This window comes from Pangasianodon hypophthalmus, chromosome 22 (assembly GCF_027358585.1).
Source record: "Pangasianodon hypophthalmus isolate fPanHyp1 chromosome 22, fPanHyp1.pri, whole genome shotgun sequence".
Classification (NCBI taxonomy): Eukaryota; Metazoa; Chordata; class Actinopteri; order Siluriformes; family Pangasiidae; genus Pangasianodon; species Pangasianodon hypophthalmus.
In genome coordinates this window covers 8821607-8849247 of record NC_069731.1, presented here as the reverse complement: position 1 = coordinate 8849247, position 27641 = coordinate 8821607, and the positions used below count along the sequence as shown (strand labels likewise).

General features: G+C 38.0%; 1 protein-coding gene across 1 annotated transcript in view; it reads left to right on the top strand.

Moving 5' to 3' along the window:
- rpgrip1 (RPGR interacting protein 1) overlaps nucleotides 1-27641 on the top strand; it is a gene marked incomplete at its 5' end in the record, with an annotated part of 53248 nt that overhangs the window by 18406 nt on the left and 7201 nt on the right. The window contains 15 exons of the mRNA XM_026924820.3: nucleotides 6982-7128; nucleotides 7260-7333; nucleotides 7484-7677; nucleotides 7770-7876; nucleotides 7985-8035; nucleotides 8161-8340; nucleotides 8468-8585; nucleotides 8719-9231; nucleotides 10395-10561; nucleotides 11983-12325; nucleotides 19553-19749; nucleotides 20510-20737; nucleotides 20842-20902; nucleotides 21019-21110; nucleotides 21344-21533. Coding sequence (XP_026780621.3) covers nucleotides 6982-7128; nucleotides 7260-7333; nucleotides 7484-7677; nucleotides 7770-7876; nucleotides 7985-8035; nucleotides 8161-8340; nucleotides 8468-8585; nucleotides 8719-9231; nucleotides 10395-10561; nucleotides 11983-12325; nucleotides 19553-19749; nucleotides 20510-20737; nucleotides 20842-20902; nucleotides 21019-21110; nucleotides 21344-21533 — 2662 coding nt within the window. The remainder of the gene's footprint in view (nucleotides 1-6981; nucleotides 7129-7259; nucleotides 7334-7483; nucleotides 7678-7769; nucleotides 7877-7984; nucleotides 8036-8160; nucleotides 8341-8467; nucleotides 8586-8718; nucleotides 9232-10394; nucleotides 10562-11982; nucleotides 12326-19552; nucleotides 19750-20509; nucleotides 20738-20841; nucleotides 20903-21018; nucleotides 21111-21343; nucleotides 21534-27641) is intronic.

Genomic DNA, 27641 nt, shown 5'->3' with positions numbered 1-27641 from the left:
GTTTTGGAGATGCTCTGACCCCTGGAGATATCCCACCCCTTGACAAATTATTCACTTCACCTGTCAGTGGTTTTAATGTTGTGACTGATCAGTGTATATATTCACTCACTGAGCACTTTATTAGGAACATTACACTAATACTGGGTAGAGCATCCCTTTGCTTGGGATTCCACAAGATGTTAGAACATTCCTTTGAAATTCTAGTCCATGTTGACATGATTGCACCATGCAATTCCTGCAGATTTTTCGGGTGCACTTTAATGCTGCAAATGCTGTTGGCACCAAATCCTGACCCTAACATCTGTGTGCCTCAAAAGAAATCAAAATTCATCAGACCCGAATACGTTTTTCCAGTCTTCAGCTGTCCAGTTTTTGTGCCCACTGTAGCCAAAGCTTTCTGTTCTTGGCTGACAGAAGTGGACCCCAACGTGGCTTTCTGCTGTTGTAGCCCATCCGCCTCTAGATTTGATGAGTTGTGCATTCTGGGATGCTTATTTGCTCACCACAATTGTACATAGTGGTTATCTGAGTTACTGTAGCCTTTCTGAAAGGAGTTTCCATCTGCAGAACTGCCGCTCACTGGACATTTTCTCTCTATTGCAACATTCTGAGTAAACTCTAGAAACCTTTGTGTGTGAAAATCCCAGGAGATCAGCAGTTATAGAAATACTCAGTACAAATCATGCCACAGTCAAAATGACTGAGATGACATGTTTATGATGGTTGATGTGAACATTACCCAAAGCTGCTGGCCGGTATCTGCATATATACAGTATATTATCAAGCAAGACAAAATACCATAAGTATAGTGAAAGAAAGATCTTGATATTGATGAAGAGAAACAGAGAGAAGGCCCTGATCAAACATTTATAAATAATCAAACAATGAAAAGATGTTGCAAAATAATTTTTTTTTTTTAGCAATACATTTTATGTAGGGCAACACTGGTAGAAAATGCAGTCATTTGACAGCTTTCCTTTGTAGCATAATATTAGTTAACTAACAATCTCTATTTTTGGACAAATTATTAGTGGTATATCACTGTGTTTTCATTGTATGGTGTTTATTAAAGAAAAGTCCACTGATTTGTAAGTAAAGTCTGTATATGTATCAGTTCTGGCATGTAAAATTTAAGTTCCCCTTCAGGAACTCGAGCTGCGTCGAAACGCTATGGGAACGCCTTCAGCGTGACCGCGCTCTGAATTACATGTCTAATCAGTCTAATTAATGGCGAGACGTCACGGGCGGAGTGACGGAACGACCCGGAAGCATAAAAGCCCGAGCGGCATGCGCTGCGCTAGCTTTCAAGAATGAGGCAAGCGCGGCAGGGATGCCGGAAGTGTGGCACCGAGACGCAGCATCTCGTTCCCTTCGGGGAACCATGGTTACATACGTAACCTGGAGACGTTTTACATGTAACGTAAATTTTCATTGGTTTAACACACGATGGTATTTCACCATTACTTTCAATGGTAGATAGTATATTTGTCTTTGTCATGTAGACCACAGAAGCCCTAAACTGCAAGGTGTGAAAATTTAGTGTTCCCATTATTTTGACTTAATCTAGTATTTCGCAGAAAGTTAAGGAAAATAAAAAGACTAATCAACTGCCTAGCAAGGCTGACATGGATGTTAGCGCTAGCACGGATGGCCCTCAATTGAATATGTCTCTGATTTTGTCCGAGATAAAGGCTAATGTATCATGTCTTGATGGAATTAATAATTGGCTTGATGGAATAGCCAACTTTTTTCCTTTCTTCAGAACTCATTCGCTGCCCTCGCTGAAAGAGTCACGGACATAGAAACTCGTCTGACGGAAGCCGAACAGAGGATCTCTTCTGCCGAAGATTCAGCAACAGTTACTGATGGTCAATTGGCCAATCTGAAGATAGTGGTGGAACAACTACAAGCAAAGATGGATGATCTTGAAAATCGTGGATGCCGTAAGAATCTGAAAATAGTGGGTCTGCCGGAGGAAGCGGAAGGTACCATCCCTCTTGCATCATTCCTCCAAGACGTGATCCCAAAGTGGCTTGAGCTGCCTCCTGACTTTCACAACATTGACATCGATTGGGGTCATAGGTCTCCCACTTTCATCTCAAACAATTCTAATTAATCTCCGAGAAGTGTTCTAGTTCGGTTTCTGCATTTCACTGACAAGAAAACCATCCTGAAAGCAGCCCTGAAAAAAATCTTAGCCCACAATGGCTCGGAGCTTCGATTTTATAGGTTTTATAGGTTTGGTTCACGTGTTAGCTTTGGTACTCTCCTGTTCAAGTTTGGTATCTCTTGCTGACATATGCCATATTTTTGTACAAGCTACTAGCTCCATGACTTTACTTTATTCGGCTCTTTTGTATAAACAACTACCTTAAATTAGTTTCATGGAGGGTGGAGGGCATTGGCCATGTAGTTAAAAGGAAGAAATCTTTGACTTTTCTTAAAAAGAGCATGTATTGATAGCATTATTACAGGAAACTCATTTATCTGATAAGGAACACAGAAAGCTAAAGAGGGCTTGGGTTGGTCAGATTTATTTTTCAAGTAGTAGAGGCACTGCCATTCTTATTCATAAGAACACCCCGTTAATTCTTGCTCATGCCGAATATGATTCAGAAGGTAGATTCGCCCTATTGTGCTGTTGGACAATGGCCCTGTATATTTACATATTGATATCAGTGTAATCAATTCCAAAGTCAGCTTACTGGAAATTTAACACTTCTTTTTGGACTGCACTGCTTTTCCTTCATTTTTTAGACAAAAGATAATTCAGGGTTCGCCTGTTTCCTCTGCGATTAAATGAGATGCTGCCAAAGCTACATTGTGTGGCCATCTCATTACCTACACCTTGCTACTGAAAAAATGTAGAATTCAAAAAAGGAAAATTTTAGAGGCTGAGGTTAATCATTTGGAAAAACAACACAAACAGTCACCAGCTTATGATAATTGTTACTGTACTACTGTTTTACACAAGTCAACATTGCACACTCACACACAGATGTACATAGTCTATATTTCTATATACATAATCTATATTCTACACTTTATTATGTTTGTTTGTATGTATATGTCTGTTTTTTAATTTTTTTTTTTTTAATTTTTAAAAATAGTTTGCATTATATATATTTTTTTTTTAATTTTTAAAAATAGTTTGCATTCAATGTGGACAGCAAAGAAAGAATTTCATTGTACAGGGAAACTTGGTTTCCTCACTGTGCACATGACAATAAACGCTTTGAATCTTGAATCTTGAATCATTCAACAAGAATGCTAAGGCAAGGCTTAACATAGATCATTCAGAACATGTCAAGACATTACTGTTTTTCAGTAAACAGAGATATTATGAGTTTGGACACAGACCTAGAGTTTGGACACAGACCTACTTGTTTTCTTGCTTACCACTTAAAAAAGGAGCAGAATGAAAGAGCTATGAAAGCAATTAAAGCTTCTGATGGTAACATAACATTTGATCCGTTAGTTATTAACAGTACTCTTTGTGCCTTTTATGGTTCTCTCAATACATCTGAGGTCAGTGGTCCTAGGGTGGATTTTCTGAAATAATTACATGGAATTTCTCTTCCCAGTGTTTCCTAAAATGAGAGAGCCATTTTACCAAAAATGCCCATTTTACCAAGGAAGAAATTTGGGAAGCCATCCAGCTTATGCCTTCTGGAAAAGCTGCCAATCTATTAGGGTTCCCTGTCAAATTTTATAAACAGTTCTGGCCTGAGCTTTGTGTAATATTATTGCCTGTAATAAATAGTCTATTGGAAACAGGTTCAATGCCAGAATCTTGGTAAATGGCTTTTATTAGTCTGCTCTTGGAGAAAGATAAAGACCCGGTAAGTTGTTCTTCTTATCGCCCAATTAGTTTGCTTAATGTGGATTATAAGATTTTGGCCAAAGTATTAGTTTGGTGGCTTGAAACTGTTTTTCCTTGTATTATCAATCCAGACCAGACTAGGTTCATAAAAAGATATGTTAGGGATACTGTTTGCAGAGTGTTGAACATTATAGATCAGTTAAATAGGACAGGGGACAGGGGCCATTATTGTATCTTTTGATGCCAAAAAGGCGTTCAACAGGGTAGAGTGGGATGTTATGTTGCCATGTTATTTGACTACAAGGTTTTTTTTAAAGGATATATTTTTCGATTTCAAGGTACATTTGGAATCAAAAATTTTCTGTTTTATTGAAACCAAGAGTCTCGCTACCTAATCTTCAGTTATATTACTGGTCTGCACAAATTAAGCACATGTTGAGTTGGCCTTTTAACAGACTCGAATCCCTCTGGGTTGGGATTGAATCTTTTAGGTGTTATTCAAGACTGTTATGCTCTCTGCCTTTTATTTATAGTACACATAAGATTCAGTCTATATCCAACAACCGTGACAAATACTCTTTTGGTGTGGAAGAATGTTAGGAAGTTGTTAGCCACCCCAAATAACTTATCTTTTATGTCTCCCATTGCTTTTAATCCTGATCTTCCCTCATTAATACAAAATACAGTATATGGGCTTCAGGCCTGGATGTCAAAGGAAGTTTTGGTTTTAGGTGATTTGTTCATAGATGGTACATTGAAATCTTTTCAGCAGATCACTCACAAATTTAAATTGCTCAGTAATGATTTTTATAAGTTTCTTCGGTTACAACATTTTTTAGAGACTCAAATGAGAGTAGGCAAAATATGCTTTGTTCTTACTAAAGTAGAAACATAGTCCCAATAAGAGAGAGAACTATCTCTCCACTCTGTTTATATATTTGATATGTACTGTACAGGGAATTTCTGGGTCTGGTGACGTGGATACTCTTTAAGACACTCCGGCTGTGCCGGTCACGCCCTAATTAGTGCCCTATAAAACACCCATAGTGGCGTGAATTCACTGATTCTTTGATCTCCAGTTTGGGTGCAAGACGTGGAAGCTTTACACTAAAAACAGACTTCATTCAGGATGTGATCCACTTACCTTATAGGACGGATCTGTCTCTGGGCAGCCTCCCAGGATTGCTGCTGTGAAGTTTTTTCATTATTTTCAATTTGTGGGTGATTGAAGTTTTCTGTAAGGCATATTGCAAACTTCTTTCATCTCGTTCATTATTCTGTGTCTCTGGTGTGCTGTGAATCCACTAATCCAGTCAGATGTGGTGGAGGTACAATGTAAATAACTCGTAGTCTTTAACAGTGTGTGAGTATATACATTCGTAAGTTACTTCCACGTAGTGTCAGTTTCTGGGTGCCGTCAGAAAGGCACAAGTGAAATCCCACTCACTGAAAAAAAAAATCCCCCCCAAAAAAAACACTTCCTGTTTGGCAAAGCCGCCAAACATGAAGTGAGGCTGTATCTCAGCAACGACTTTGCACACTGACACAAAACTTGTTAGGCATCTTCAGGACCATGACCTGAGACTATGCAACAAATTTTGTGATAGTGAAGTTACAATAACATGCCAAAAAATTCTTACATCTAACTGTCATTTTTGCTACTCCTTCAAAATATGTCTAATCTTCACCACATTTGGCTCACATCATCTTGAGACCTGTCTGAACAAAAGTTATCAAAAGGAACTTTGATATCCAAACCCGTTCTCCTGTAATGTGCTGGCAAATGCAAAAAACAGGATGTGAAGGTGTATCTCAGCAATGCATCTACCTATCATCATGAAACCTGCCCTGAATGTACCCAAGAAGTTCTGTGACTGCACCACCTGGTGGTCAAGAACTGTAACAACTTTCATTTTTTTCCTTATATCATTTGAAGAGTTTGTGATAAATTCACCATCAGTTTTTCCTATAATTTCCTGAAGTATACAGAAGTGAACGCACACCAACATCTGAAATTCAAGTGTACTTCCGGTCAACCATCTTGGATTTTGTTAAAAACTTTTTTTTCACTACTTCTCTTACAAATTTTCTCCAAGCATCACTAGATTTGGCACACATCATATTCAGAGTTGGCCTCACAAAAGTTATCAAAAGAATTTTGAGTATTCCAAACGATTTGTCCGTAATGGGCCAACAAATCTGACAGCGAAGCCGCTAAACAGGATTTGAGGCTGTATCTTAGCAACTTTGCAGACTGATACAAAACTTGTTAGGCATCTTCAGGGAGTCTATGCACCAAATTTGGTTCCACAGCTGCCTTTTGGTCTAAAGTAACAATAACACACTAAAAAAATGCTTACATTTAGCTGTCATTTTTGCTACTCCTCCAAATTTTGCCCAATCTTCACCAAATTTGGCTCGCATCATCTTGACAATGCTAAACAATGCTGCAGCAATGCCACACTTCTGCCCATTTGTTCATCTAGACCTTTCCTCCTACATACGCATAAAACATATGCATCATGAGTGAATCTCTTTGCCTAAAGTTATGGCTCAGCTTTCCTGTGATTGCTTAGGCAACAATTGTGCCATGTCTGTGAATTTGTGGCTTACTCAGTCTGGGTGCTTGGCCCCCAAAAATGCTGCTTGCAGCTTTATTTATTTATTTATTTATTTATTTATTTATCTATCTATCTATCTATCTATCTATCTATCTATCTATCTATCTATCTATTTTTCTTTCTCTGGTATTGAATGTTGTACGTGCTATATTGAGATCCTGGTACCATTGCTATGTTATTGAAAATCAAGAAAAATAACAATTAAAAAAAATAATTAAATGATTTAATTAATTAAAATTAATTAATTAAGTTTTACAAACCGTTACAGTAAAAATACAAGGATTGTATGTATTTGTATTTTGATGTTTCAGAAACATTTTCCATTTTTCCAATGACACTTTTTGACTGTTGCTATTTAACAGTATTTTCCTGTAAATTACATGGGCATTTTTAGTGTGCTCTTTTAAAACCATTAAATACTTTACTATTTGTCATTCCTCCAGTAATAAATTGTGGTGAATTTGCTGTGTTCTGCCTCTTATATGTGTGTGTGTGTGTGTGTGTGTGTGTGTGTGTGTGTGTGTGTGTGTGTCATAGGGCCAGAGGTCACTGCAGGAGAGCCAGGTGACCTTGCTGGGAAAGTTGGGGCAGCTGAGTGAGCAACTGAAACAGGAAAAGCATAAGGCACTGAGCCTAGAGGGTCAGCTTTATACTGCCACTATCTCGCTGCACAGCTTGGCAGAGGTACTTCACTTTTATATTAGTGAATTTGCCACTACTTGTTATAAATATAACAAATAGCCAAATAATATCCATTGTAATGTAATAATAGTGTAACAGATCATTGTCTAACCACTATGGTGATCTCTTTTTAGCTTCAGGAGAGGGTCTCAGACATTGAAGGGGAGAGAAATCTCCTGAAGAAGAGCTATAATGCTCTGCTGCTGAGGTGAGTTTTCTAATGAACAACCAACAACCAAACAACCTACAGTAATGCTTTTTTATAACTAAGCCAATTCTATTATATCACTATTAACACATTTACAATAATACACTGACAGTTTAAGCATAGTGAAATATTTATTGATTTCCACCACAGCACTCTGTCTGCCCATAGCCACCATAATGAACATGAGAGTGATAGACAGGAAGTGGAGAACTGGAGAGCTGAAATGTCCATACTGGAGAAGAAGCTGGAAGATGAAAAAAGGGAGAGAGAAATGCTGGAGCAGGAAAAAAAGAGGGTGGTGCAAGACTATGAAAGGAGTCAAATGGAAAGAGCACAAGAAAGGGGTGAGCATGTAACAACGTGGCTTAGGACATGAGTTCATGAATAGTCTATTCATGCTGCAACATTTCCATAACTTAACTGCTTTCTCATTTAGCCATTACCACTACCCTTAGAGAAAAACATGACTTCCTGGAGCAAGAAGTGTTACACTACAGACAGAATGTGACATCCCTACAAGAGAGACTAGACAGAGTATCAAAAGTAAAGTGATTGATTTTTAAAAGTGATTGACTTGTAAAATTGTTTTATTATTGTGAGTTATGGCACATATTAATAGTCTTACTTTTTTTTTGCTCTTTTCTGTCAAAGGATTTTCATATGGATGTGGAAGGCCTTAGTGAAATTCTGATGCAGATTAAGGTTGGTTTGTTGATGCTAGATAGGTATAGCTGTAAAGTAAAATCAAAACAGGATTTACACAGAAGGCCTTTTTACATTTAGTCTATCTGTCTCTCTCTCTCACTCTCTCTACCTCTTCCTCTCAGGCTTTTCGACTGCATCACGAGAGTTGTAAGGGTCTGACAGTCCTGGTGAGTAATGAGAAGGTCAAGAACCCATCACGAGAACTGTCTACTCTACAGGTTTCATATGCAGAAACCATACTAGAGCTGCAGAAAACTCGGGAATTGTTGGTAATGCAACATAGGCTCAATAGTGACCTGCAGGTAACCAAACACACGCACAAACACGACCATACACTGTAGAGAATAGATCATTATACACTCTACTGCATTTCTGGCATAGAAATTACAAATTATAACTGTAATAGACATGATGGCTCCACTTTACCAGGCTGACATGAAGATAGAGAAGGAGAGAGCAGAAAGGGAAAAAGAACGGAAAAGAAGGGAGGTCATTGAAAAAGACAAACTGTTGAAAAATAGGGCTCTTCAAATCAACAGTTTACAAGGTAAGACCCATGGGAATACTGGATATGTGTAATCTTTGAATAAACATAAATTTTATTTAGGCAGCGGCATTGCTTGAAATGTATTTTTAATATTGGTTTTCAAACAATATTTTTTCTCTACTTATCATCTCAGCTCAGCTGAGAGACTTAACTTACTGTCCTAGAAACTACAATCAGATTATACCACAGCAATACACATGGACAGGGGTGGATCAGGAGATAGTCCAGATGATGGAGGGGAATACCATACTAAATCAGCTCCAGGATGCAGGATCCTTGCTTGAAATCAGTCTTATGGGAGCCATGTTCACCCCTGTGGGACTGAGACTCATGAGACAGCAGAGAGGTGTGGATACCAGTGGTCCCCATCAGGTGGTGACATTTTGTACCTACACATTCCTTGATTTTGAAATGCAGTCAACCCCACTGGTTTCAGGGACACAGCCAAACTATGGCTTCACATCCTGCTATGTCCTCACTGGCCACAACTCCACCAAGCTTGAGGGTCAAGGGGTGTTTGCACATGTTGAAGTACATCAGGCACTAGGAGGAGTGCAATTCATAACGCAGGGCAGAGCAATAATCCCCCTAATACAAACACTACAGCACAAAGGAGAAAAAGTAAAAGGGAGAGTCAACATTACAGGTAAGAGGAACAATAAGGGCAATGTATGCTACCTAATGAAACAACCATTTTGAAAGAGAAATGTTTCCCAGTTCCAGTCCTGTAGTAGCCCAGCCTCCTCTAACAGAATGTGTTTGTGCTTAATTAGCTTAATCTTACACTGATAATATGAGAGAAACCTAACCTATAGTTGAAGTAAATTCTAAGAAAATAATTAAAAAAAAAACTTTTTTTTTGGCTCCTTCAAAATACACTTGCACGTCCTACAGATGCTTGATTGGATTGAGATCTGGGGAATTTAGATGCCAAGTCAACACCTTAAACTCTTTGTCATTTTCCTCAAACCATTCCTGAACAATTTTTGCAGTGTGGCAGGGCTCATTATCCTGCTGAAAGAGGCCACTACCATCAGGGAATATCATTGCCGTGAAGGGCATATTGTCATATTTCTATTCCCTGTCGTTTTACATACCAGGAGGTGCATGGTTCGTGGTTATTCTTTTTAAAAGCTCAGCACGAACACGCACGCGGACACCTGAGCTCTAGAGCAGAACATGCGCTCTCTCTTTCACACACATGCAACATTATTTTGTCAGTCCCTATTTAGAATTAGGTTGATAGTTAATAATTAATTGGTGTTTGTTCTTTTTCTATGTATTTCAATAAATGCTTATTGCGTAGTTGTGGTTATTACTTTGATATTGCAAGAAGCCAAACTATTCAGAAATAAGCCTTCAGTCACTTTTCAGTCACTATTGCTTGTATTATTGTTCTCAAGTAAAATTGAGGTTTTAATCATTTTATATGAAAGTCTATTAATTTCTATATAAAAGTCTGTTAATTTCTAATTAGAATTCTAAAATTAAAAAGGGAATATTCTATGAGACTTATTATATAATAAGACTTATTTAATAAGACTGATCATTTTATGAGACTGATTAATTCAATTTACAGTACCTACTATATTGCTTGTATGTACTTTGCATTTCCAGTGCTTTCTGTATAAACAGAACCATTTCCCGTACACTCAAATTTTCAGTGTGAGATTAAACAAGAGTGCCAATAGATGTTCATTTTTTAATGTTTATTGATTTGATAGACTAGCTCTGCACTCTAACTTGATTTGCTCTTTCACTATCAATAGCACTGCCTTTTCTTTTACTTTTTTTTTTAAAACTCCATAGGATCCAAGGGGGAGATAATAGGGGTCCTGGAATTCTGGGTCCGTCTGATCTCTGAAGTGGAGCCAAAAGATATTCAAACAGATAGAATGACAGAACAAATGATGGATGGCATGACTGACCGATTGCCCATAGACAGAGCTTTATACTGGAGTCACATACAGCCTGAAGTAAATACTATCTTGCATGATCTATATGTGACATATACTCTAAATGCTTTATGAATCACAATTTTAATACTAGAAGGCTAAAGTTAGTGAATGATCTTTTATGTTGGCTTGACAGCCCACAAAACAATATTGGAGGTGGTTTCTAGGTGGTTGTTATGGTATTCCAGTTAATTGCTATGGTGTTACTAGGTAGTTGCTATGGTATTGTAGTTGATTGCTAGGGTGTTTCTACCTGGCTACTATGGTATTCCAGTTGGTTGCTAGTGTGTTGCTAAGTGATTTCTATGATATTCTAAATCATTGTTAGAATGTTGCTAGCTGGTTGTTGTATTATTCCAGGTGGTTACTTGGGTGTTGCTAGGCAGTTGCTATGCAGTTCCAATGGCTAGGGTGTTGCTAGCTGGTTAATAGTATATTCCATGTGGTTGCTATCCTATCCCAGCTGGTTGCTAGGGTGATACTAGGTAGTTGCTATGGTAATCTAGGTGATTGCTACCATATTCCAGTTGGTTGATAGGGTGTTGCTAAGTGCTTACTATGATATGCCAGGTGGTTGCTAATGTGATGCTGGATGGTTGCTATGGCGTTCCAGCTGGTTGCTAGGGTGTTGCTAGGTAGTTGCTATGGTATTCTAAGTGGTTGCTAGGGTGTTGCTAAGTGCTTGCTATGATATTCCAAGTGGTGGCTATGGTATTCTAGGTGGTTGTTAATGTGTTGCTAGGCAGATGCACCCATGTGGTATCGCATGTGGTTGCTAGGTGGTTACTACGATATTCCAGGTGGTTGCTGGAGTGATTCTACGTGGCTACTATGGTATTCCAGTTGGTTGCTAGGGTGTTGCTAACTGATTGCTATGATATTCAAGATTGTTCTTAGAGTGGTCACTAGGGTGCTGCTAGGTGGTTGCTAGGGAATTCCAGTTCACTTTTGTGTCTTTCTAAGTGTTACTGTGTTGAGTAATTTGAAGCTGCAATCTGTTCCTTAAAATAAGCATTCTTTTAAACAAAGGGAATCGCACGCACTGCCATGAATCTCCTTTCTTCTCTCTTTCTTCTCTCTGTGATCTCTCTCTTATCTTTGCATGCACAAATTTTGTGGTTTCTATATCAAAAATTGTGACCTGTGAAAATTGTACAAATGTTCAAATAGAACAAAAATAATAATAAGAAGAAAATTATTAAGAACTGTATGTTGGCACTGTCAAGCCAACATAATTAAGTTATAACTAAATTATGACTACTATGCAGTATAAAGTGATTCTTTTTTTTAAATTTTTTTTAATGGAAATCAGGATAATTATCTTCAGGAAATCAAACTGGCCACATAATCCTTTATCAGCCCTAAGGTACCAATAGTACTTCATGAACGAATAAATCAAATTAATTTATTTTCAACCTGTGGTTCTTCCATTACTGATGCAGGAATTATATGAGTATGGTGGACCGTTATGCAATGAGTTGGTGGTGGTACTGGAACGCTGTGTGGGAGTATGCTGGCGAGGACTTCATCCTGATGCTTATTTAATTCATCGTCTGTATGATCTACCCCCTTATTCCACTCCTACAGTACCGATCTATACAGACCCTTTGTTTACAGACTCTACCACCTACCCATTAACTGTTACACCAGATCTGATTGAATACCTAAAGAAGAGAAGCCTATGGGTATATATGATTGATGACAGCAAAGGCCAGAGTCCTACTACTTACCTGGCCAAGACACCAGTGCCACTGCAGGCCCTAATAACAGGCAGGCCAATTAAAGGTAAGTGTAATATAACAGGAAAATAACCCTGAGGTACAACAAGTGAGCTCTGTTCTTGTCTTTCTCATGAGTGGAGACAAGACACACCCATGAGTCCAACACTCTCCATAAATGGTTTTTGACTGGTCTATACTTGACTAGTCTATATGTGACTTTGAGTCCGTGTGCAGAAGCAGCGGCACTGAAAGGATCATTGTTCACATTCTTTTGCCTGTGTATTTTATGTATATCTGGAAGATTAATAATTATATTCACTAGATATAACTTTTTTGTGACTAGGCACATCAGAGCCAAAACATCTCTGTAAAATGTTTAGCGATTTCCTCCACAACAATGCTAAACACACTGAGAAGCTCTGTTTCTCTTTAAAACATTTCATGTTCATCGTGATTACTGTCATGATAAAGTGCATGATCTTAAATGTCCCAAGGGCGGGACATACTTGCCTCCTCTAATAGGCTTATTCTAATTTGTCTCTAATTTGTTCTAAATACTCACTCTAACTCTAACCACTCAATGTCTCCCCATCCATTTAGATCACCCATTTGCATTTTATGTTATCTAAAACAAACAAGGCTGATGAGATCTCATCAGATGTGCTCAGCCCTCTTATTACCCCCTCATTACCTGAAGCTCTTGACCTGCATATATAATTCTTCGTGGCATTTAATATAATATATATTATTCTTCATGGCATGGATTCCACAAGATGTTGGAAATGGAAACATTCTTTTGAGATTTTGGTCCATGTTGACATGACTGCATCACACAATTCCTGCAGATTTTTCAGGTCCACTTTCATGCCCGTATCTCCCATTATACCACATCCCAGAGGTGCTGGGAAGTCCACTGAAGAACATTGAACTCATTGTCATGTTCATGAAACCAGTGGGAGACAATTTTTGCTTTATGACATGGTGCATTATCATGCTGGAAGTAGCCATTAGAAGATGGGTAAATTGTGGCCATGAAGGGATGCATATGTTCAGCAACTATACTCAAATATGCTGTGGCATTCAAGCAATGATTGACTGGTATTAATGGGCCCAAGAAAACATTCCCCACACCATTGTGTCTTAAATCGAAAACTCTGACCTTACATTCAAAAGTTTTTACTAATCTAGAAAATCCAGAAGACTGGTATGCAAACAGATCTTTTGGTAGGTTTGAAGGCTATAAATGAGTTTTTTTTTTTAATCAAACACTAACTGTAATAGGAAACCCAGTTAGTGTTAGTACTTACTAATGGTCTAGAATAGTACATAAGTATAGTACAAGTAGAATAAGTAGAATAATATAGTAAAGCATAAGTAGGATAGTATATAAGTATTTGAGACCCAATAGATTCTCAGCTAGTTTGTTAAGTGGAGGTAGCTGGATCGGGAAAATTGTCATTTTTATTGCTGAACAGGATAGTGTAAAAGACTAAAATAACAAGTAAACTATTAATTTAAATGTAGCTTGTCTGAATGTGACTCCCAGTAACATTTCAAAATATTATCATGCAAAATCCATCTTCGATATTTCTAATATTAATTTGTAAAATTAATGAACAAAACAAAAAAGGAGAGTTTCTCTCACAACCCCATTTGTAAGTCAAGTGACCCCACATGGGGTTGTCAACATTTACAAACTGATAACGATCAGTCAAATGACACCCAAGCCAGGAAAGAGCCATTCTCTTAACTCCAACAATATTTTCTAGTCTAAAGATGTGGACAAATTTGTTGGTATTCTTACAGCACATTGAATCAATGCTTCATTCCTCCTGAAAAGTGTTGAAATTAAAAACAATTACCTCATGTATACCTGCATGCCTTTGGTATGTCATAGAGTAAAGCAAAGAAAGTGTGAAAAGAGATAAATTATTGCTTAATCTACAAAGATATTCTAAACTGGCCTGGACAGATTTGTTGGTATCCCTAGAAAAGATTATAAATATTCAGATTATAGTCATATATCAAGCTAACTGTTTTCTTTAATTAGTATCACACATACCTTTAATCTTGTAATTCAGTCATTCAGCCTATTTAAATGGAGAAAAGTAGTCACTCTGTTGTTTGGTATCATCATGTGTACCACATTGAACATGGACCAGAGAAAGCAAAGGAGACTGTTGTCTCAGGAGATCAGAAAGAAAATTATAGACAAGCATGTTAAAGGTACAAGCTATAAGACCATCTCCAAGCAGCTTGATATTCCTGTGATTACAGATACAAATATTATTAAGAATTTTACGGTCCATGGGACTGTACCCGATCTCCCTGGACGTGGCTGCAAGAGGAAAAATCATCCCCAGATTGAGCAGAAGGATAGTGCAAAAGATAGACAAAGAGCCAAGGAAAACTTCCAAAGAGATACAAGGTAAACTCCAAGGTCAGGTACATCAGTGTCTGATCGCACCATCTGATGCTTTTTGAGCGACAATGGGCTCACTGGAAGAAGACCCAGGAGGACTCTACTGTTGACAGAAAAACATAAAAAGCCAGACTGGAATTTTATTTTGACAAGCCACAATGCTTCTGTGAGAATGTCCTTTGGACAGATGAGACAAAACTAGAGCTTTTTGGTAAGTCACATCAGCTCTATGTTCACAGATGAAAAACGAAGCAGAGAAACAAAGAAAAGAACACCATACCTACTATGAAACATGGAGGAGGCTCAGTTATGTTATGGAGCTACGTCTGGCACAGGGTGCCTTGAATCTGTGCAGGGCACAATGAAATCTCAAGACTATCAAGGCATTCTGGAGTGAAACATACTGCCCAGTGTCAGAAAGCTCTGTCTCTGTCACAGGTCATAGGTCCTCCAGCAGGATAAAGACCCAAAACCCACAGCTAAAAGCATCCAAGAATGGCTAAGAATAAAACACTATTCTGAAGTGGCCGTCTATGAGCCCTGATCTGAATTCTATCGAACATCTGTGGAATCTATGGAGCTGAAACATGCAGTCTGGAGAAGGCACACTTGAAACCTGAGACAGCTGGAGCAGTTTGCTCAGGAAAGGTGGAACAAACTACCTGTTGACAGGTGCTGAAGTCTCATTGAGAGCTACGGATACTCTAAAGATTGTGCAACAAAATATTAGGTTATGGGTCCCATCATTTTTGTCCATACCACTTTCATTTGTTTTATCATTTAAAATATTTTGTTGAATCAAAAATCAAAAGCAAAGTCTGATTTTTATTAAATATGGAATAAACAATGATGCCAATTACTTTTGTCAGTTTCAAGTTATATCAGAGAAAATTGTGGGTTCTTCTTTTTTCATGGAAGGGTACCAACAAATTTGTCCATGGCTGTATCTAGAAGAATATTATGATCTATGGTATCAAAATCTGTGCTAAGATCAAGCAATATTGCAAAAAGACACAAGCCTAATCGGAGGCCTGTACTAGAAATTTCTAATTTCTAATATTCTCAATTTTGACATTGAAAAAAAAAAAATCATCACTACCACATACTGCTGGTATTTGTGCTTCTGTGGTGGTCTTGTTCCTAGATAACTTTGCTGTTGTATTAAATAATAATCTAGGATTGTTATTCTTAAGTTCTGTTAATGTGAAGAGATATGCTGATCTAGCAGCACCTTTGTATAGTTAAGATTGTCTGTTCTAGACTCAATAGGAGTCACAAACACTGTTCTTGTGGAAATGCCTGAGAGATTTATTTTTTGTGGCTATGTACAGTCCCCTTACGACAGATTTGGAACAGCAAGGTCAATTCTTTTGTTTTTGCTATACACTGAAGACATTTGGGTTTGTCTTCAAAAGATGAACATGAGAGAATAAATCAGAATTTCAGCTTTCTTTTGTTGATATTTACATACATCTAAATGTGTTGAACAACTTAGAACATGGCACCTTTTTTTGGAACCTATCCATTTTTCAAGTGATCAAAAATATTGGAACAGGTCACTGTCAGGTGATTCTTGTTGCCCAGGTGTGCCCTGTTAGATCGATTGTTTAATAGCTCTGAAAGTCTACTCTTGGTTTGAGCCCTGGGTTTCGTCTGTGAAGACTGCACTTGCTGTTAAAAAGGATAAACCAACATGAAAACCAGAGAGCTGTCTATTGGAGAAAAGCAAGCCATTTTGAAGCTGAGAAAAGAGCAAAAATCAATCAGAACCATTGCATAAGCATTGATCATAGCCAATACAACAATTTGGAATTTCCTGAAAAAGAAAGAAACCACTGGTGTAATAACAACCAGAAATTGAACAGGTTGGCCAAGGAAAACAACAGCAGTTGATGACAGAAACATTGTGAGAGCTTGTGAAGAAGAAAACACAACACACAGTGACATCAATAGCAACCTCCACAGGGAAGGGGTGAAGGTAAAACAATCCACCGATCAAAGAAGACTTTGACAGCTGAAACATAGGGGCCATCCCACAAGATGCAAACCACTCATCAGCAGTAAGAATAAGAATAAGAATGTACTTACAACCAGACATCGAACAGGTCAGCCAAAGAAAACAAGAGCAGTTGATGACAAACATTGTTAGAGCTGTGTGTTTTTGACCAACAACCTCCACAAGGCAGGGGTGAAGGTATCACAATCCACTGTTCGAAGAAGACTTCGAGAGTGAAAATATAGAACCCAAGAATTGGAAGGCCAGATTGGAATTTTCAAAGAAATACATAGAGTCCAAGGAATGGAACCAAGATTAACATCTACCAAAGTGATTCGAAGTCTTTACCAAAGTCGTGGGCTAATGGATAGAGAGTCGGACTTGTAACCCGAAGGTGAACCTGAAGGTCGTGGGTTTGAGTCTCAGGTCTGGCAGGGATTGTAGGTGGGGGGAGTGAATGACCAGCGCAATATCACGACTGAGGTGAGACCCTTGAGCAAGGCACCGAATCCCCAACTGCTCCCCGGGCGCCGCAGCAAAAAAGGCTGTAATGTAATAAATAGAGGCTTCTTCTTCTACAGGTGGAAAACTGGAAGCCTCTGCACAAGATCCACAATATTGTTTCTTCTCAACCTGCCACCTCCTCCTTCACTACCGTCCCTGACTGCTGATGACTTCTTTGCTGAGAAGATTGAAAATAAATCTGCCAGACCTTCACTCCTTCCCCAACTCTTACACTACAAGTCCTTTTCCTTTTCTAACACATTTTTCTCCTCTATCAACAGAAGTGACACTGCTAATTATCTTGTCCTGCAATCCTACCACTCTCTTGTCCATCCTCATGAGTGTCGGAATTCACAACACAGCATGACAATCGTTTGCTATCTACCTGGAGGGACAGTAATATTAGGTGACCTGGAGGGGATCCACGTCTGCTCCATGCAGACTCTCCACTGGAGTCCCACAAGACTCAGTGCTTGGTCCTCTTCTGTTCTCCCACCATATTGAAAAAATCTTTGTGTTGTCTCTGTGCTTTTTACTATATTACCTCCCCAACCGAGTTTTTAGATTGATGGTTTTCTTAGTCCGTGACCTAGCAAACCAGTATCAGAATGTATTTATTGAATTCAAAGCACTTCTGTAAGTCACTCTGGATAAGGGCATCTGCCAAATGCCATAAATGTAAATGTAAAAATTGTTAAGGTCACAACCTCACATGGATATTCATACCACTGCTTTGTGGATGACACTCAGCTTATCCTCTCCTTTCCTACCTCAGACACTGAAAATTAATCCCAGCAAAACTGGGAAGCTGTACATCCCTGAAGATGTCCCCATGTCAATATTTTGTAATCTCCCTGGGCATCACTCAGATCTCCCCGTCTGACACTGCATGCAAATTTGGGGTAACCATGGCGAATCAGCTGTTCTTCTCATCTCACATCACTAAACTGACACATCCATTACTATCCACAGAGGACACTCAGGTGCTTAATTAGTCCCTTGTTTCAAGACTGGAATACTGGAACATGCTCCTGGCAGGTCTACCTTTACACATTGTCCACCCTCTGCAACTAATCCAGAATGCAGCTGTTTGACTTGTTTCCAACCTCCCTAAGATGTCCCTCACTACCCCATTGCTACACTCCCTCCACTGTTTTCCTGTAGCTGCCACACCAGATTTAAAACGCTGATGCTTGTCTACAATGGCAAAAACAGGCCAGGACCCACCTACCTTATAGCACTTATCACACTCCACTCTGCACCCCTCTCTGTTCGATCCTCTAGCACTGCTTAATTGGATTTACCATTTCTCAGGGTACAAGGAAGACATGCATCAAGGCTCTTCTCCGTTCTGGCACCTAGGTGGTAGAATAAACTTCCCCTAGCTGTACAAACAGCTAAGTCATTGGCTGTCTTCAAATAAAGATCTCTAACTAAAGACCTACCTCTTCATGAAGTACTAAAATTAGCACTACTTTTATTTAAATTTTGATTTAAATTTAAATCTTGTGTTTTTTCCATACTATAGTAACCTTCCCAACAGGTTTTTAGACTGATAGTACTCTTGGTCCTTGACCTTGTGAACCAGTATGATGTCTTTATTGATAGAGACTTAAAAGCACTTCTGTAAGTCACTCTTGATAAGGGAATCTGCCAAATGCAATAAATGAAATTGTAAAATGTAAATGTGTTAGCGTTGAACTATTTGTCCCACTGTGAGGGCTCCGTTGCACCCAGATGAGGATGGGTTCCCTTTTGAGCCTGGTTCCTCTCAAGGTTTCTTCCTCATATCATCTCGGGGAGTTTTTCCTTGCCACCGTCGCCACTGGCTTGCTCATTAGGGATAAATTCACAGTGATAAATTTAAATATTTACAATATATTTTTGTGAATCCATTTATTTCTGTAAAGCTGCTTTGTGACAATGTCCATTGTTAAAAGCGCTATACAAATAAAATTGAATTGAATTAATACTGAAGTTGCGGAATCGCTATCTCTGCGTAAGGCAGACTGTCCCCTACCGAAACTATGCTGCTCTCACTGGTCCTCTCTAGCATCTGGATGCATACCACTAATTTGCAATTTTCTCTGTCAGAGTGCTAACCAGCCTACACTTCTCACAAGTAAAGCCATTACTAACAATGGAAGATTAACTAAACATCCTGCACAAGGTTGGCCATGTTAAATGTAGTACACTTACCCTTTATCACTGCTTCCTGGTGAGGATTTCAGGCAGATCCGATGTGGGTGGTCTCCATTTTGGCTCTGTTGGTGTTGATATCTGAATTCCTACTTTTAAATTTTCTGAACTCAATACTATGTAGAGAATAGCACTCATCAAAAGTATTTTGTGAATCTGATTTGCTTCAGGTAGTTATGTCCTGAGGGACCCTGCAGGGGTTCCTAGAGGCATAGTGAGGGTGCATATCCAGTGGAGGTACCCATTCCAGTCACCTGAGGCCCTATCCAGACCAACACAAAAAAGGAAAACAGAGAGGGATGGAAAGCGGCTCAAAAACATTGAAGATAAAACTCAAGTGTCACCGAGGTCAATTGCAAAGCTGAGAGTATGTTTGTGTGTCTCTTTCTTGCTATCAATTCTCTAACCCTCGATAGGACTAAGAGTACAGAAGCATAATAGTGGCTAGTGTATACTAGAATTACAGCAGAAGGCTCATTCATTCATTCATTCATCTTCAGTAATTGCTTTATCCTGGTCATGATGCCAGTCCATCACAGGGCAGACTCAGTCATGGTAGAAGCAAACTCACATTGGAGCACTGTTCAAAAATCTGTCTGTTCCTTTCTCTATTATTCTGTTCTACTGCATATTGGTTCAGTTTCAGTCAAAGACAGTTCAAAAGCTGAGCCCTCGCAAAAGTGAAGACAAGGTAAATATTATATTACTGTATATCGGACCATGTACAAATTTTAGGCAAATCTCTAATACTATTCTTAACTAACTAACTTAACTAATTAAAATAGTCCTTTAACATACATACTTATATCATTAATATGAAACAACTGGATTTCACATTATATTTGTGTGTATAATTGAAATAAATAATCTGTTTAAACTGGACTGTATATTCCATATACAGGATAATGAAATTATAGGATTTAAAGCTGATTAGTCAAGGTTTACAAGGTTAGTTAGCCTTCTTATGTGCAAATTTACACAAACTCAGGAGCATGAGTAGGGTGCAAATGTTTTTCTGAATGTACAGGATTTTTATGAATACCAAATTCCTTGTGCTCCTACCTACAATTTACAACTAAATCCTTTCATGTGCAATGTCATAAATGAGGCCCAATCTCTTGTTTTAGCCAGGGCCTTCCAATCTTCCTCTCAAAATGCATAGTCCTGCAAGATCAGAGCAACCCCACTTTCCTACACCCAAGTTGCCTCCAAGAGAACCAGGAGCTAAATCGATACATTTTCCAATTTACAACCAAACCTGTCATACAAGGTCATTCAACCACAGTCTGAACATGCTTGACTCTGATCACACCTCAACTAGCAACAAGCAAAGGAGCTCAAGACATCATTCAAAGGTAAAAAATGTTAAATATATTTCTTCTGCACCACATCCACACTAGTTAGCCTTTCCATAAGTCACTGTAGTCCACCTTTTCCCCATTTCTTCCTTTGATGGAAGGCAATGGAACAAGAAGACAAGGAGAAGGGACAAGACGAATCCCAGTCTGTAAGTCTGAGAGGTAATCAATAATATATCTCTATATTGGTAAATCGTCATTTATTTATTTATTTGTTTGTTTGTTTGTTTGTTTGTTTATTACCTTGGCAGTAAATAAATGTATCTTTACCTGACTAGATCAACTGGACAGTGTTCTAGAATCTATGGAATCCACCACCCCTAGTGACAGTGATATTATCATTCCCCAGCCTCAAAAACATGTCAAAGAGGTACTGAAAATTGTTCAGAGTATTTTAAATTCATTAATTTAGTATTAGGAATAAGTTATTTTTAAATATAATCAATTCATCCTCTGTAGTGTACCATATTATGTCATATTTGGCAAGATTTAAGTCAATACTTTTAAGAGTATAAAATGTATAACAATAGTTTTTTTTCTACAAAATTTGTTTAAAATAATTCAAAAGTCAGACCTAAGGTTTTGTCTCTTTTGGTCTTTCAGGGCTACCGACTTAAAGTTGAGATCTTATCACTTTTGTTTGACCCTTCCTCAAGTGTTGCTTTAGACCAATCTGTGCAGCAAGTTTATGTGGAGTACCGCCTCTCAGGCATTCCCATGGAAACCACAGAGACCCCCATGTCTCTGCAAAAACCAACTGAGGGGGAAGAAATACATTTCAACTTCAGCAGAGGTACAGTTCAAGATTGTAGTGACAATATATTAACTGATATTCATCTTGATGGCATTACCATGGCATACACAACCATCACAACCCTAATGAAAAAAGCCAGGTTTGAAAAGAATGATTCAGAGAATTTTCAGGAGGCTCATAGGAGGCCATAACAGAAAAAGCAAGCTGTATTTTGATTAACTGATTAGCCAATTTTGGGATGGGTTCCCAATACAGCCTTCTTTACATAATGCGAGATAGTTTTATTTTCACATTTACATGATAAAATCTCATTAAGGCATAAATGAAAAGACAACAAAGTTAATTTTATCTTTGAGAAACTTGGCAGACAGATGTCTCTCGCTTAGAATGTTAACCATATCGCGCTGGTTGTGCTTTTTCTATTGAGCCAAAGAGTGAGAGAGCCAAGACATTAAATGAAGTTAACCAACTAGGTAGGGAAATTTAAGTAATGCTAATTAGCTAGTTAAAATAATTAGTCTACCATATATTCATATAAACTTAGATGTCCTCCATTATTTCCTCACCAGTGGTTCTAACAATACCTTGTCATTAACAGCATATAGTTAGCTAGCTATCAGTTAATTTACTGGCTAGTGAACTTCAGAGGCTACTGGGGTGAGACAGTTGATTTACTCTTCAATATTACTTCTACTCATCTACCCCTACCTACCCATCTTCTTCCACACCAGTGGAGTGCTACTCTTGCTATGTTGTTGTCTTCATTCCTGAAGACATGGCCAACTCATCTCCATCTCTTTCCTGTAATGATTGCTGTGATCTCCGTCTGTTTAGAATCAGAATCATTTTATTCACCATACACATTTACATGTATTAGGAATTTTTCTTGGTGCTTGGTCACAACACGGTACATTCAATTCAAATTGAGCTCATGTTAAACAGGAATATTCCCGGGTGTGGAGGTCACAGGCCTCTCTTCCTAAATCTTCCAGTGCTCCAGCACACTTGCCTCTCCATCTTTTCGCACAGCTTGGAGAGCCACAGGAGCACACTTTAGGAGCAGCACTAATAAATCTGTGGAGTGAGTTAAAAACTCTGGGCACTGATCATCTGGTACAGTTCTCCTGATATTAAGAAGCATGCCCTTTGAATATCGAATCCGAACTGGATCATGATTGATAAAAAATACACAAAAAGGCAGACACAGGACAAGACACCAAAACACTGTGGCTGCCATCTTGGGCGCCAGTCACAGATAATGAGGGCTAAAAGGTCTTTATTTGATATCCTATGTAGCCAGAAGATTCTTCAGATATTTCTTAGGCAGGTTCTATGAAATGATGCCAGCTTTGCATAGTCTCTTTGTGTCATTCTCCAGAATTCTGACCCATAGAGGAGAAAAGCCTAGTAGAGCTTGATCTTTGTCTGTCTGCTGTATTGTCTTGACCTCCATATAAGAGCAAGGTTTGCAAAACTTGTCTGGCTTTGCTTAGTCTGTGACTAATGTCCTCTTCTGCCCCACTACTTTCAGTGACCACACTGCCCAGATAGGTGAAGGTCTCTGTCGCTTTTATTCCTTCTTCTTCAGCTGTTATCTTCCCTCTTGTTGTTCATTTGCATCAGTTTCATTTCCTTGGCATTGGCTTTCAGTCCTATTTGCTGGCAATATCTCCATAGCCTGTCCATCTTTTCCTGGACATGGAGCTCTGTGTGAGACATAATGGCAATGTCATCCACACAAAGTCCTCTAGTTGTGAGAACATGGTCCAATGGATGCCCATTTTTCTGTCTTTTTTCATGCTTGACATCACCCAGTCAATTGCAATGTTAAAAAAAAAAACCCTGATAATACACAGCCCTGTTGAACACCTGAATTTAATTCGAATCCTAGGTCTGAGGTATCTACAGAGCAGCTGAAGTGGTGGTGAAACTGTTTATTGATGTTAATGATCTTAGTGGGTATGCCATAGGCTCAAAGTATATGCCACAGGCTCTATCAGTGCAAGCTTTCTCATAATCTACAAACATTATGTACAGCTGCCTTTGCCATTCTGTGCTCTGTTCTATGATGCCTCTCATAGAGTGAGTATGTGCTCTGAACAGCCTCTTCCTCTTCTAAAGTCTGCCTACTCGTTTCTAAGCACTGTGTCTAACACTGGACCTAGTCTCTGTTTAATGAGTCTACATAGAATCTTGCTGGGAATGGATAGCAGTGTGATCCCTCTCCAGTTGTTGCAATCAGATAGGTTGCATTTCTTTGGTATATGTATAACTTTGCCTTTGTGGATCAGCCTTGAAGAGCTCTGGGTTTAGCTGGTCATCCCCAGGGGATTAACTTCCAATGTTTTGATAGCCTCCATCTCATTTACTGTGGGCAGCTCTGTGTTGGCATTGATGGCTCCCTTCTAGTGTCATCAATTTCTGCTGGGGTGTCTGGATCAGGCCTGTTCAGTACCTCCTTGAAATGCAGTTTCCACCTGCTTTCCTTCTCTTTGTCTGTTGTTAAATTCTGCAAATTCTGTGTACAATTCTGTATGTCTTCAAGGCACTTTCTGGTCATGCACCCCCATATATCAGTGATCTTCATCCTTACGCTCCCACGTTGGCAGGTCACCCATGAAGATGACGTGGGAGTTTGTTACAGTTGCCTCTTTTTCTTTCAAGAGTGTGCTGTGGAAGTTCTCCTGTTCATCATAATCTGCATCATTTGTTAGTACATAACAATGTAATACTGTCATCTTGCCATTAGGCCTGTCACGATAATTACATTATCAACTTATCATACAATATATGGACATGACCTCAATCATTTTTGCTGACCTCAATATTACCCATTGTGTTTACATTCGTGTTTGTTTACATAAGAACGAATGTCAGCAACATTTTAGCCATTTGCGCTGCTTCTGTCCTCTTGTCTACTCTAGGGCTGTCAAATTCGAATTTTCGTTGAATTTAAGATAAAACTACGCAGTTGAATGCACAAACTGGGTGCATTCAAATTTAAGATGTGTAGCAAGCACTAGCACTGATTTTAATTAGATTATACTGTTAAAAAAATGACATGCAAGATATTATGTTCATTTCAGCGTTTGAGGACAATCTCTGTCCCTTTGACATTTTAACGAATAAAACATACATAGTTTACAAATACATAAAGCCAGCTGCATAATCAATTTCTGCATATTCTTTGTCAACAAAAACACTCGATATTTGATATTATATTTTCTTTTTTTTATATATTAAAAAAACTCCTTTCAAAAGTTGCAAACACAGTAAAATGGCATGTCCCTGAGCTTAGTCAATGGATAACAACTAACAGTTTTTATCTTAAAATGCAAATATTTAAAAATATTTAAAAAATGAAAACACTTAAAAAATGTAAGTTTTAATTTTACACATAAAATGATTAAATAGTGCAAAAAATATCATTTTAAACTTGTCCTCAACCTCCTGTCAACCCTGTTATAATGGGGAAAAAACTGCAAGAAGTGGTAATCTGTTGATTTAAGTCACATAACTTTAAGGCAGTGACTTAATTTCATTACAAAGAAGCATACCATACAAAGAATGGTAAGTTAGTTCTTTTTCTGTCACTTTTTAAACATTTTTGTACATTTGACACATGGAGACAAAGAACTCATCAACCCTGTTGAATGTAAATCCTGCAGAAAACAAGGAATTTTAGTAAAATTAAAATTTTACTAAAAAATCTTTGTTAATACGTGGGCTGCCTGACCATGTGCTTCACCACATTGCTAGCTATTGCAGATTTAGCATTCTAATCATCAACCCTGTTATTGTCAACCCTGTTAGTGTTCTTTCGTAACAGGGCTGACACTACTGCATTGTAGCCATGGCTGGCACACCAAAAAAGGCTATTCACAGTAAATTAAGAAAATGAATTCATAATTGCATTCTATTCAAATAGTTAAAGAAATGTTTGCATTTAATTTCAGTGTATATAGATTTCAATGGTATGGCACCATGCACAGCAGCAGAGAGGTAGAGACAATACAGGGCAAGGAGAGATGCTGACCCTGTGAGAAGACAGCAGTATTTAGAGAAGGAGAGAATGAACTGGAGGCAGGACAGGTTAAAGGGGAAAAGAAGTGCATTTTTGAACTTAGTGAGAGAGAGAGCAGAGACTAAAACGCAGAAGATGCGGAGCTGCCCAGCAGAAGTGTCGTATGAAGGCAGGTACAGCAACCACAACTACTTCAGCTGCAACAGCGAGAACCCATTTAACACAGGTTCAGGTAGGGCATTCAAGCTCAGAATCTGAGTAGCACTTTGAGGAGATTTCTTAAACAAATGTACATAGTGCAACAATGAACTTACAGTCTGTGCCTTTAAGAAAGTATTAGATGATGTCATTCTCATTTTTTTCTGTTAGTCAGAACCTTTTTGAACTGAGATACATTTCTAAATATTTGAAAACACTACAATAGCATATCAGAATAAATCAAAAGGAAAATTAAAAGACTACTTTGTAGCTTTTACTACTAACTTTTACTACTTCATTTAATGGCATATAACCCAACAATGTCAACCCTGTTAAGACTGTGTCAGCCCCTTTTAAACAGTCAACGCTGTTATTTACAAATATTTAGGAAAATAATAGATTTTTCCAATATTCAAAAAAATACTTGTGTATAAAAAATTGAAGAGGAATATTAAGCAAAAAGAAAGCATATTTCTTTTTAAAGTCCTAATAGATTTGATGCCATTTTCTCTAAAGATTAAAAGGCCAAGATGTGTGCTTTTTATGTTAATGCAATAACTATATGAAAAATAGCTTTTGATCAATGAATTTATTTGCCCAATCACTTATTATTTAGTTGGGGACAAATAAAGTGATATAAAAAAAAATGTATGCTACTAATCATTGCAAGATATTCCCTTCATTCACTTTACGAGCAGGTTGATTAAATCACCCAAACGCGTCCTATACACATATGAGATTAATCAGACATATACACAACATAAACATAATATGACAACTTGCTTCTGCACAAAATGATGCAAATGCACAAGTGAACTTGAACTTAAGTAACGGACTAGGTAGAATGGTAAGTCACGTTGTGAATACGCTCTTTCTGTAACAACACACTAACACAGACAATGAATAACTAAAACATATAGTTTATGTTTATATAGTTTATATATAAGAATTCACAATATTGTATTACAATAGTGTACTCATTGTAATGTTATTATTTCGGGAGATCTGGGTTTCACAACAAGGGCAGTTTTCACATGGTTTTTTTTGTTCTGTTTGTTTAATATATAAAATGTGTTAATATTGGTATAAGTTTTGCATTTTCTCATCAACTAAAATGCCTAATACTCAATGCCATTTTAGTCAGAGTAAACCTGACTAAAATTAAAAAATATGACATGACGAAATATTGACTAAATTTAAAGGATAGTTTCAGAAACTTCAAAAACTATGACTAAAAAACAGTGTGAAAATTAACACTGGAACTGGCCTGAGAGCCTAGGCTAAATCTTTTGATTTTATAATTTTATAATTTTATCCACTATAGTTTAAAAATAAATGCACTTTGTTAACAGACAGGTTTGTTCTTTGCAATTAACAATATAACACAGCGCTGGTTGTTTTGTATTTATTCGTTGCCCCCTCTTGTGGTCTGTTGATTTTCTTTTTTAACATTCCAATTCCAATGTCTGAATATTCTTAAGAATTAAACATTCATTACTCTTTGAAAGGGTGTTCTTGCATTATTATGCTATAATATTATCATTATATCAGTGGCATAAATGGTCTTAAAATGATAATAATATTGTTTATCCCATTTATTTCTGCGACAATATATCGTCCAACAAAGTAGTTATTGTGACAAGCCTACTTGCCATGCTGTTCTATGAACCTTGCTTTTAGTAATCACTCATTCATTGGCTTCCAATTCATCACTGTCTTCTCAGTGCCTTTTCTGACAATAAGGGCTACCCCTTTATTGTCATCTCTTCCAGAGTAGAATACTGTGTCTCCCTCATTTGTTCTTATTGCCATGAAACAAGTCCATCAGCACTTTCTCATGCCCAATACATGCAGGTTGTATGCTATCATTTCTTTGCTGACTTGTGCGAGGCTTCTGGCTGCAAACATTGAGCACACATTTGAGA